General features: G+C 45.5%; 1 protein-coding gene across 1 annotated transcript; it reads left to right on the top strand.

Annotated features, from left to right (window-relative positions):
* Positions 1-244: 244 nt before the first annotated feature.
* Positions 245-10,463, top strand: SIX4 (SIX homeobox 4; the record flags this gene model as incomplete). The annotated part of the gene is made up of 3 exons (XM_080927254.1): positions 245-1,086; positions 3,811-4,499; positions 8,803-10,463. The coding sequence occupies 3 exons, from the start codon at positions 245-247 to the stop codon at positions 9,597-9,599; spliced, it is 2,328 nt and encodes a 775-aa protein (XP_080783380.1). The 3' UTR covers positions 9,600-10,463.
* Positions 10,464-12,743: the final 2,280 nt, after the last annotated feature.

Below are 12,743 nucleotides of genomic sequence, written 5' to 3'. Positions count from 1 at the left end.
CGTTGGGGGAACGGCAGAAAGCAGCTATCCGTTTACACTACTTTGCTCTAGCTGCTATCTTAATGGTGACTGCGTGGCCTGGGGGAAACCTGATCGGCCAGATCCAGCCGAAACCGGGAGGGAGGGAGTGGGCTTTCCGGAGGGGGGAGGGGGAGGGAGACGAAGAAGGAGGAGTAAGAGAGGGGGAAAGAAAGAGGAAAAGAGTGCGAGGGAGTGAGGGAGGGAGGAAAATAAACAACAAAAAATGTCCTCTTCCTCCCCCACCGGGCAGATTGCAAGTGCGGCGGACATCAAGCAGGAGAATGGGATGGAAAGCGCCTCGGAAGGACAGGAGGCGCACCGAGAAGTGGCGGGGGGCGCGGCGGCTGGGCTGAGCCCCCCGGCTCCAGCTCCTTTCCCCCTGGAGCCGGGGGACGCCGCGGCTGCCTCCAGGGTAAGCCGGGAGGAAGGGGCAGCGGCGGCCGGAGCGGCAGATCAGGTACAACTCCACTCGGAACTTCTGGGCAGGCACCAGCACGCAGCCGCCGCGCAGCCCCCGCTGGCCTTCTCGCCGGACCATGTCGCCTGCGTGTGCGAGGCGTTGCAGCAGGGGGGCAACCTGGACCGCCTGGCCCGGTTCCTTTGGTCCCTGCCCCAGAGCGACCTGCTACGTGGCAACGAGAGCCTGCTGAAGGCGCGAGCGCTCGTGGCCTTCCACCAGGGCATCTACCCTGAGTTGTACAGCATCCTCGAGAGCCACAGCTTCGAGTCGGCCAACCATCCGCTGCTGCAGCAGCTCTGGTACAAGGCGCGCTACACCGAGGCCGAGCGAGCGCGCGGCCGGCCGCTGGGCGCCGTGGACAAGTACCGGCTGCGCAGGAAATTCCCCTTGCCCCGCACCATCTGGGACGGCGAGGAGACGGTGTATTGTTTCAAGGAGAAGTCGCGCAACGCGCTCAAGGAGCTCTACAAGCAGAATCGCTACCCCTCGCCCGCCGAGAAGCGGCACCTGGCCAAGATCACCGGCCTCTCCCTCACCCAGGTCAGCAACTGGTTCAAGAACCGGCGGCAGCGCGACCGAAACCCCTCCGAGACCCAGTCCAAAAGGTGAGCGCCAACTTTCCTCCTTCTTCCTCTTCCTCCCCCCCACCCCTTCCCAGCTTTCTTTTCCTCCAAGCGCTCGAAAACATGGCGCTTACCTTCCCCACCAGCCTGGTCCGGCTGCCCACCTCTCCCCGCCCCCCACCTCGCTTCCCTACGGGGAGGTGGGGGGAGACGACAGTGGCAACCGACGGGCGGGGGATCCTCCCTCCTAGCCCTCCCCCTCCTGCCCCCAGAAGTTTCTGGTCGCCCTCCTAGGTCCAGTCCCCGCCCCCACCTCGGCTGGTCACTGCTGCCCGGCTTCCCACCCCCATCCTGCTGCCTTTGAAGTTGCCACTCTCGCCTTGGTTCTTTTAGGGAGTGTGTGTGCACGCCGGCAAGGCTGCTCTCACCGCGGCTCCGGGCCCTCAGGGGCTGCCGGCGCCGGCCGAGGTCCCTGCCTCCTCCAGGTCACCGGGAGCCTGGAGTGCGCACACGCTCCAGGGTACCCAGAGTTCGACTGAGTCCCAGGCCTGCCCTGGAGGTCACCGGGGGCGCTCTGGAAGAAAAAGAAGCGTTAATGGAGACTAGTGGCTCAGATGGGGTCTGGGGACGGCTAGGCTTTAATATGACAGAGTTAATCATTCACCCTGCCCGCCGCCGTTCCCACCGCTGCTAGGGCAGCGTGGGGTGTGGGTGCTTCTCCGTCTCTGCGGTGTTTTGAAACCTGATTCTGAACAACTTCGGATCGGGTTACAGTGCCTCAGAGGTGGCAAGACTAAAGGACAGTTTCTTGGACCCCCTAACACGGCATGATCCCCTACTGATTGGGCAGTTGGGAAAAGGGGACATGCTAGCAGAAGGTGGGCAACAGGAAAGAAGTAGGGGAGCTATCCACCCAGTCCTCCTTCAGCCACCCCCACCCCAAACACACACACACACACACACACACACACACACACACATCCCTTCTGGTTTGAACTTTATTGTTTCAGGGGTTTGTTGTTGTTGTTGTTTATTTGTTTGTTGTTTTACCTCTTTTGTGTCCGCTAGAGTCAGACCCTTGGCTGTGTGTGTTTAGGTGTGTGGTTGTTGTTGTTGTTACTGCTGCTGCTGCTGTTGTTGTACGGGTAAAGTAAGCAGAAGGTTGATGGCCCCATCCCGAGCGGGGATTGCAGAGAAGAGAATCTAAATGCAGCTCTCTCAAATGTTCTGCCCTGGGAAGGAACCCGGGAGCTACCGAGCCAGCCCGGGCCAGGTGAAGGTGATCACCCTGCGCATTCCAGAGCCCGCCCTCGCTGCTTTGCGCTGCGCCCGCCCGGGTGGAGCCCGGAGGCCCACAGCTCACTCCAGGCAGGGAGAGAGGCAGACTGCAGCCGGTAACCATAAACAAAATATGCCCGGCGACCTGTGAACACCCTCCCTCAGTCTTGAGAGAGGGGGCGACCCAGAGAAAAGCACTGGTTAGGCGATCCCACCTACCCTGGAGTGCTCTGCAGATGTACTGAAGGAATCCCCTAGGCACTGGGTTTGAAGCCCGGTGGCACATGCAGGCCAGCTGTCCTGTAGCCTTTGCTGTGGAACCGGCCCAGTTCCCAGGATCTACACACACACACACACACACACACATCCTGATCCATGCTCTGCTGACTTCATCCTCCTCACCATTAACTCCACACCCTCAACCCTCAGCCCAGTTGCCTAGTATAGGCCCCTCTCCGGATCTACCTCCCACCCGCACCCCTGGTGAGTCACCCTTACCAATGGCGACGGCTGCTCTGCCTCAGCTCATAAATCAAAGCGCTTTCTGCGCTCCTGGCCCCAAAGCCCAAAGCCTGGGTAATCCCCTCCCCTCCGCTTGAAAGGAAACCGACCACAGTGGGATGTAGGATTCTCAGTTGGACCAAGTCTAACCAGGCTTCCAAACTGCTTCTGTCCTGCCCCGCCCAGACTCAAACCAAACGGGGAAAACTGCCACCATCTTCCCTGACCTGAACTTGGTATTTCCCTTATGTCCAGGATCCTGGAATAGAAGGACTGAAGACTCAGGGGAGGAGTCTGATAGTTACAAAGCCACTGAGTGATGCTCACCTTTTCCCTCCCACCTCACCAGAGCACTGGATGGTGCGTGTATAATAGGCCCCTATGACTTCCTTTGGATTCAAAGGCAACTGCTTATTGAGAGTTGCAAGTGTCTTTCCTACAAGGGCAAACCACTTTATTGAGTGAGAGTTGTCTCTCTGGTGGAATAGAAGTTTGGGAACAGGTGAGAAAATGGTCTCTTGTTACCTAACTGGCAAATAAAACTGAACGCCTCACACCCCCTGCTCCTTTGGCAATTCCATCTACCTTCAAGATAACAGGAATCTGAAATGGCTCTCCTGAACAGCAGAACGACACAGTAACATTTAATGAATTGTTTCTGTGGCAGAGGTAGTGGTCCTTTTAACAGTTGGGGTAGCCTATGAAGACTGTAAGAGTAAAAACACAGTATTAAAGTGCTCTTAGTGGAATTTTACATTGTTCATCCTTCTGCTCTTTCTCTGAATTTTTTTAAGGGATCCAAATGCATCTTCTCGTTGTCTGGCTGGGCAAAATTTATTTAAAACCTCGTAGTTTCAACAGGGCCAGCAGATAATTCTATTGTGCTTTGCTTAAATATTACCTTTAATGGGTTTGAAGGATGTTTTGCAAACTATGTCGATTGTCAATCCCTTGACCTTCAAAATGTCTTCTCCTCCCCCTGAACAGTGAATCAGATGGTAACCCCAGCACTGAAGATGAATCCAGCAAGGGACATGAGGATTTGTCTCCTCACCCACTTTCAGGTGCATCTGATGGCGTCACCAACCTCAGCCTTTCTAGCCACATGGAGCCAGTATATATGCAGCAAATTGGAAATGCTAAGATATCATTAAGTTCGTCTGGAGTTTTGTTGAATGGAAGCTTGGTACCTGCAAGTACTTCGCCTGTCTTCCTTAATGGCAATTCTTTTATTCAGGGACACAATGGAGTTATCCTTAATGGACTGAATGTGGGAAATACACAGACAGTGTCACTGAATCCACCCAAAATGTCTCCAAACATCGTGGGCAATGGCATAGCCATGACAGACATCCTGGGATCTACCTCCCAGGATGTGAAAGAATTCAAAGTCCTCCAGAGTTCTGCTGTGAATTCAGCAGCCACCACCTCCTACAGCCCTAGTGCCCCTGTGTCATTCCCAGGGCTGATACCCTGCACTGAAGTGAAAAGAGAAGGCATTCAAACAGTGGCCTCCCAGGATGGTGGCTCTGTAGTGACTTTTACTACACCAGTGCAAATTAACCAGTATGGCATTGTCCAGATCCCTAATTCTGGAGCAAATGGCCAGTTCCTTAATGGGAGCATTGGATTCTCTCCACTGCAGCTGCCTCCTGTCTCAGTAGCAGCTTCACAAGGTAAAAGCCTCATTTGGTACCAATAATGCACCAGAGCATGTGTTTGGTTTGTTGCTATAAATGACAGGTTTAGTGAAAGCTATAGATTCATGTTATTGTCCAGATACATCATTTACTTACACAGTTACAGAATAGCTTTGTTGTGGTTCCCAGTACCTAAATACTATCCAGCTTGCCTGATTTTCTTACATCCTGGGGAACAGAATTTTATCTTCCCCAAACAGAATGGAAAAGTACAGTTTGTAGCAGACCTTGCCAACTCTACAATTATAGGAATATGGTAAGTCAATCAGTACGTATAAAATAACCCAGTACTTGACATTTTAAAATTAAAAATTAATAAAATTGTAAGAACATAAAATTAGTCAAGCAGTTATTTATTTGACCAAAAAACGTTTTAAAAGAATAAACTAAAAGACAGAGTCTGTTCTTGCTAGCATCATGTTCTTCCCATAATTAACACTAAAACCTAAAAGACCCAAAAGAAATTTAGAATACATGCTTTTCTATTGCTCTCAGCTGTGTGGGTTTATATTTATGAAAACAATTGTGTCATTGTGTATTTGTGGCTTTCCTAACAGCAGTCTGTTAGAGAAAGAAAGTAAGCCTGAGGCTGGCACATCAGTTCCTCAGGAATGTGAATCAAATCTGTATCCCTTGTCATTTTTCTCTTTGTTGAAGTAGGAACAGTTAGAACTGGGCACAGGAAGCTGAGCAGCCTCTAGCTCGTAGCGTGGGAGATGGTGATCATATTAGCTCTCCTGTAAGTAAGTCTGAAAGCCCAGAGTTTGACCAAAGGTCTACCTGCAATATAGTCATTTTTAAGCTTCTGTAGCTACAGTCTTCTTCAACTATTAGAGGCATTGGTGGAAAATAGTTGTACATTTCATTCTGTGTCTTTGTTTCTCTGGAGAAAAAAAAAAAGCCACCATGGTCCTGTCCCAAACTCTTCAGCTGTTTATTGCTCAGATTACATAAGAGTTAACCTAAGTCACACTCCAATTTAGGACAAAAGACAAACACCCCAGAGAAAGCCAAATTATTTATGACGCTCATTCATTTTCTCTTTAGGAAAATTTCCAGGCAGTTTGTAGGATTTTAGAGAGATTGCAACCAAAGTTGCACAGATGGTGTGAACATGTATGTTAGCAGAGGAGAAATGCAAAATGCTAGTATCTGTAATCAAGAGAAGTGCTATCACTTTAATAGCTAGGGTTGTCTGGAGGTGGAGAGCTCATTGTTTTCCACTTTTTTTTTTTCCTTTCAGTTTTTTAAGACAGGGCTGTCCTAGACCTGATTCTGTAGATCAGGCTGATCTCAAATTCAGAGATCCACCTGACTCTGCCTCCAAGTGCTGGGATTTAAAGTCATGAACCACTACTGCCCAACAATAGTTAGGTTTTTTTGGGTTTTTTTTTTTAAAGATTTATTTATTCATTTTCTGTATATGAGTACACTGTAGCTGTCTTCAGACACACCAGAAGAGGGCATCAGATCCCATTACAGATGGTTGTGAGCCACCATGTAGTTGATGGGAATTGAACTCAGAACCTCTGGAAGAGCAGTCAGTGCTCTTAACCACTGAACCATCTCTCCAGCCCCAATAGTTTTAAATGGGATATTAAAATAGCTAAGATCAAATGACTGGGTTCCCAACCCTTTAACTCTCTGGTGTAAGTTTAACCAGATGGTTCCAGTAGACAACTCCTTTGTAGTAGTTGTGTATTATAGTTTGCTGTAAAGTGCTTTGAAATTTTGGACTTTATTTTTAAATTTGCTGAGATAAGTTTGTTGGTAAATGCCTATCTATAATCCTAACAGTAGGAAGACTGAAGCTAGAAATTGGGGTTCAAGACCTGCCTGAGCTCCCTAGTTACACAGAGCTACATCAAGCTAAAACAGGTTGCATAGTGAGAGTCCATGGCCAAAAAAACTTACCAAACCAAGTTAAAGCAAACTTACACTAAGTTCTTTAAAATGTACAGAAACATAGTCCTTTCTTCCTAGACACAGGAAAAAGTTCTAAAGGAAGTTATGAGGAAAACCAGCCTGCTGATATACTTATTCATGTTGTAATCAGAGAGGATTGGGGTTTTGTTTTTTCTTCTTTAACATCATTGTAAAACTATACTTTGCACCTGTGTTCTTTTTGTTCAGTTTTTGGGCTGATTAATTTGTAACTTAGTTGAAGCTATACTTAAAAATCATGTTCCAGCCAGGCATGGTGGTATAGGTCTTTCATCCTAGCCCTGGGAGGAAGAGGCCAGCTGCTCTCTGTATGTTTGAGGTCAGCCTGATCTACAGAGTGAGTTCCACAACAGGCAGGGCTATATAGATAGATAGATCCTGGTTTAAAACAACAACAACAACAAAACCATGTTTTATGTCTGAGGCCTTGGGTTCAATTCCCAATACTGAAAAAGAAAACAAAACAAAAATCAAAAGCCACCCTTTGGAATATATGTTTTCCCCTTCATTTATATAAGTTAGTGTTTTTCCATGTTCAGAGTATATTATCTTACTTGTGTTTGATAGCTGTTGGGAAAATGTTGCATATGTTGTTACTTATGACTCAAAAAATATTCATTTTATGGCTGTGTCTGCTAGTAAGCAGTTTCACAACACACACAAATCAACAAAGATTAATTGTGGCTTTTTTTCCTCCTACAGTTTTGAAGCCTACAAGATTTTTAAAACACACTTAAAACCAAAGGTTTAAAATAGAGGCAGTTTGTTCACATGTATGGTAGGGGGAAAAAAAAACAGAAACAAAAAAACCATTTAAGTTAAAGAACAATCCAAACATACTGAAGTGGTTTTTTGTAACAGTCTTTCCATGATAACTACTAATAGTTAACATTTTTAAAGGAGTTCAAATACCGTGTTTTCTCTTTTGTTTCTCATGGAAAGACATTCTTTTGTTTACATAGTGTAAAGATGTCCGAGGACAGGATGGCCCTGGGGACTTCTTTACATAGGGAACTTGGTCATCACACTTTCTCTAGTAATTCAAAAAGGGCAACATTGAGTGAATCACTTAATTCTTTGCACTTGTAAAAGACTGGACCCTAATTGAAGAGCAGGGCAGATAAGAACCCCATATTAATTCTCCCCCAGAAATCTCCCTAAATTCAACTTTCTCTCTCTAGTAATATTTGGGGACCCGAGTCATCTGACTGCTATCATTTCCCTTTCCCTTGTAAAGATTCAAAAAGGGTTTTATTTGATGGAGATTCCAGGAACTTCACTGTCCCAGTTTCTCATTTAAATGTCTATTTTCTGCCTATGTGTTTTCTTCTAGTCTCCACAGACCATTAGAGTGGGGGCCTCAAAAGACGTACCCCTTTGACACAGGCGTTAATTCTAGTCCCTTTGTTCCTCTGTATTTTAAAAAGAGCACTCCAGGGTTTCCATCCTCTTCTCCCATCTCTACAACTCTGAAAATTTAGAGCTAGCACAACAAATGAGGGAGAAGGAAAAAAAAACAAAGAGTCTGGAGGGGTTTGTTGACTGGAGACTGCTTTATTGGTAGTTCAGTGGAAGTCTGAGACTTGTCTGTACAGGCTGCTGTCATTAACTGCTAAGTTCCAGAGAAACTCATTTGGTATTTTCGACCATTTCCATTTTATGTCAGTACCTGAGCAGTCCCAATGGAAGTATTTTGTTTTACATTTGTGTTCTCTTATTCTAACTGCTAGAGTTAGTTAGTGACCACTAGCAACTGATTAAGAGATGGTAAGTCTGATAAAGAGCCAGAAACTCAGCAGATAGCAGAGCTTGGGCAAGATTTTCTCTCTGCTTTTTTTTTTTTTTTTTTTTGTCCTTTGAGATGAGGTCTTACTGGGTAGATTGGCCTCAAAATCAGTCTTTCTGTCTTTTTTTGTTTATTTGTTTGCTTTAATTTTTGGTGATGCTGAGGCTTGAACCCAAGGTCTGCCCATGCAAGTTGATTTACCACTGAACTCTCTCCCAGGCCTGTACTTCCTAAGCCTGTCAGTGTTTTCATTGTGTTTACAGTGATGTGAGAGGTCAACAAATAGAATTAAAAATGTAACTCAGTGGCAGACTCTTTATCCAGCAAGTAGAAAGCTCTGAGTTCAGTCCCCAGTACTGGAAAAGAAATACAAAATACCGAGAAAGCTAGTCTGCCTGAGTCCTGAGCTTGGGACTCTGCAGTTTACATATTTGTCACCTCTCTATACATACTATACCTGAGGGAAAATCATGTGTGCTAAAAGGATGACTGTTTGTTTTTCTTTCTGTATCATGTTCATCAACGCTAATTGGCACTTTTCCCCCCTAGGTAATCTTTCAGTAACCCCAAGCACTTCGGATGGAAGCACATTTACAAGCGAGCCGGCCACAGTCCAGCATGGTAAACTTTTCCTGAGCCCTCTTACTCCCAGTGCCGTGGTATACACGGTTCCTAATTCAGGCCAGACTGTAGGAGCTGTGAAACAGGAAGGCTTAGAAAGAGGCCTGGTCTTTTCTCAGTTGATGCCTGTCAATCACAATGCACAAGTAAATGCAAACCTGTCTTCGGAAAACCTCTCTGGGAGCGGCCTCCATCCACTGACCTCTTCCTTGGTTAACGTGTCCGCCGCCCACGGTTTTTCCCTGACCCCCCCTACACTACTAAATCCCGCTGAGCTAAACCCTGACCTTGCCGAGAGCCAGCCAGTGTCTGCACCTGTGGCAGGCAAATGCACTGTGACATCTGTCAGCAACACTAACTATGCAACCCTCCAGAACTGTTCCCTCATTCCTGGTCAAGACCTGTTGTCCGGCCCTCTGACCCAGGCTGCCCTGGGTGAGATAGTTCCCACCGCCGAAGAGCAGGTGAGTCACGCGTCGCCAGCAGCCCACCAGGAGTTTGTCCGAGAGCAGCGCTTGGTTCTGCAGTCCGTAGCTAACCTAAAAGAGAATTTCTTACAAAATTCGGAGAACAAAGCAACAAACAACTTAATGATGTTGGACTCGAAATCCAAGTACGTCCTGGACGGCATGGTTGAACCCGGCTGTGAAGACCTGGAAACGGACAAAAAGGAGTTAGCCAAGCTCCAGACTGTCCAGTTGGATGAAGATATGCAAGACTTATAATATAAGCCCACTTCACTCCACACATACACCCCTTCCCTGCTTTAACAGGAGCAAATCCTTGTCTTTGTGAAGCCCCGAATTTGGAGAGCTTCTACTCATTTAGAGGAAAACACTGTACTTCTGCAAGCAAGTGCATTTGGGTTGAGCTGCATGAAGAACATAGTTAAATATACAGGTGTGGAATTGCATTGCTGAAGCCTTTCCGGTCACATCCTGCTCGCTTTGAAACAGATGGGGACAAGGCAACAAGTGAATGCCTCAAACCATCCTCTGTCATTTAGTGTAACTCTAAGGGCGAGATGGACTGTGACAGTATTTCAAATTTAAAACGTATACACCTAACTTAGAAAAGTTAAATAGTAGCTCCAGGCTGTCGGAAGCAATGCAGTTGGGTTTTGTTTGCTTGCTTGTTTGTTTGTTTACTTTTACTCCATGGGCATTGAGATGGTTCAGAAACAATGGTACTGTAGACTATCATAAGGGTATTTTTTTTTTCAAATTATGTGGCTTATGTGTGTGTGTGTGTGTGTGTGTGTGTGTGTGTTTGTGTGTGCATACACACATTTATTGTTTTCAGCATTTTGGGGAAAAGCATGGTTTTAAGTCTCTACGTGTTTCCAAATGTGATTGCTAATAGTCAAATGTAGCAGAGAAAGTTTGAAATGCCACTAAACTCTGACACAACTTGGGTACGAATGTAAATACAGGTCTCTAAGCAAGATCTGAGTAGGTACAGTGAGTTTTTATTTATACCGTGTATGTCTTTCTTCAGGCTCTGTGAACTGAAAAGAAAAATGTCTTCTTACTGTTTAATTTATATTTATTGTTTGAGCAGGAATAGGACATCTTTGTTTCCAACCAAGGTTTGGGTTTTTTTTTTTTTTTTTTTTTTTTTTGGGTTTGGTTTTTTGGATTTTTGGGGTTTTTTCTTCTTCTTCTTCTTCTTCTTCTTCTTCTTCTTCTTCTTCTTCTTCTTCTTCTTCTTCTTCTTCTTTCTTTCCTTTTTTGTAATTTTTACCAAGAGTCTATTAAGGTTAATGTTAACACTGAAACAGGAACTGTTAACCCCCAATACTGGAACTTTGCTACTTCTCCTCATATCCTTCTTACCTTAGCAACTTTGATTCATTTAAATATGTTTTATATAGAATCCTATGTGCCTTTTTACCTTGTGGCCTTTTTATTACTGGTAAGGTACAGAAGAGTCAACAGAAGTGTTGATGGTTCTTTTGTACCGTCAAACAGGGTTAGGTTTACCACAGAACCCCTTTATGCAGGACTTTCGTTTCACTAAATATCGTGTGTAAGGTTTGTCATGCAAGTGGATAGACAGATATTGTTGATGCTTTTCATTACAATGAAAGTACAGAATTAAAGAAGACCATGAAACAGCAATTCTTCAGGCTACAAAAACAACCTTTTTTGTTCTGTTTTGGTTTTTATTTTTTTGAGATAGGGTTTCTCAGTTTAACAGAGAAACTGTCACCGGCTGTCCTGGAACTCACTTTGTAAACCAGGCTGGCCTTGAACTTACAGAGACACACCTGCCTCTGCCCAAGTGCTAGGATTCAAGGCATGGGCCACCACTACCCAACTTGAAAACAACCATTTTAAAGTAAACAAAAATATGTAAATTGTACTAATCAAAACCTGTCCAATTGGAGCCTCATCCCCAGTGTTTGGAATTGGTTGGTATGCTGTAACACATGGCTATTGCCTGTTATATTTAATCAAGCAAATCCTCTGGGCTTCTGTAGAAATTTTTTTATATAATATCACGTTGTGAGCTGTGCTTAAAAGTTTTAGCAGGACACTGCATCCACAGCATAGCAGTGCAATGCCTTCATGCTATTAGTCCTGTGCATCTCTGATTTCAGAAAATAAGAAGGCGATCTCGCTAAGGCGACTTTTCAGTTGATAAGCATAAAGATAGGACCACACCTTGCTTTTTCTAAGATGGTAGAAGGGACTGCTTACTTTCTCACTAACATGCTCTTCAGCGGAGCCTGTCCAATAAGGGTCACTGAGGATTTAGCACTTGCTGTTACTACAAAGGGAACTTTTAGTCAAGATAAAAAGCCCTATGAAGAATTCTGCTCCCATCATTTTGATAAAGGTCCTAAATCCCATTTTTGTGAAATTAGTGAATGTCCCTCAAATGCCGATATAGGCAATCTGGGCCAGAGGTTGTTTGTTTGTTTGGGGAGCTCTTCTTTTGTCCTCACAAAGCCGATTGCTTCAGTGTGGTTCTCCACTCTGATACTTCTCACACAGCCTGGCTGCCCCCATCTCCCTCCCAGTTATGTACTGATCATATTAATGTGATTAGCTTCATGGTCTTGTAGGATAGTTTACACTTTAAAATGATATTTTTCACAAGATTGCTGCAAATATCAAGGGGTCATTATTTTAAAAGACCTGTCTGGTAAGGGAAGTGGAACAGTCAAAACGTTATATAAGGTGTGTGTGTGTGGGTGGGTGGGTGTGTGTGTGTTGAAAAACTTCCATATATCTGACAAAAGTATCTCTTGTATTCCGAGTTCTTCCTCTTTTTCTCCCTATGAGAAAGAAAAGATAGCACAAAACTAAGTACTTACCTAGGAAATGTATTCTTAGTCCAACACAATGAACTTCTAGCCCTATAAACACCCCAGGTACAGTCCTTCAGGTAGGAATCTGTGCTCATCAAGACCTTCCTATTCTTTTCTGCTGTGTCTGGAGAATAAGGGCCGGTTGATATGCAGCCCAAGTATGTGTGGGTGGGATATGGTAAACCGGGTGATCTCCTGGCACAGAACTGCAAATGACTTCTTTTCCCCCACACCAAGGGCCAGCCTCAGAGCCCTTGGAGTTCATGTGGCAGAATATCCATCTTACAGAAACCAATGCTTGAAGATACTGCAAAGGAGCCTCTAGTGACTCTGAAGAGGAATCAGATTAGAGATAAATAACTTCCTTTAAGCCCAACCCCTGCTGCTGGCTGTGGGGTTTTCTGGTGCCAGCCTATCTATGCACTCGATAGCCAGAATCGCCACTCTGCTCTTAGCTACATCTAGTTGACAGGATGGTCTGGCATTCAAAGGAGGTTCAACTACCCCTCCCCCAAACAAAAGCACCTGTGTTGTACTGCATAAATATCTCATG

This window comes from Micromys minutus, assembly GCF_963924665.1.
Source record: "Micromys minutus genome assembly, chromosome: 1".
NCBI lineage: Eukaryota > Metazoa > Chordata > Mammalia > Rodentia > Muridae > Micromys > Micromys minutus.
This window is presented reverse-complemented; position numbering and strand designations above follow the sequence as displayed.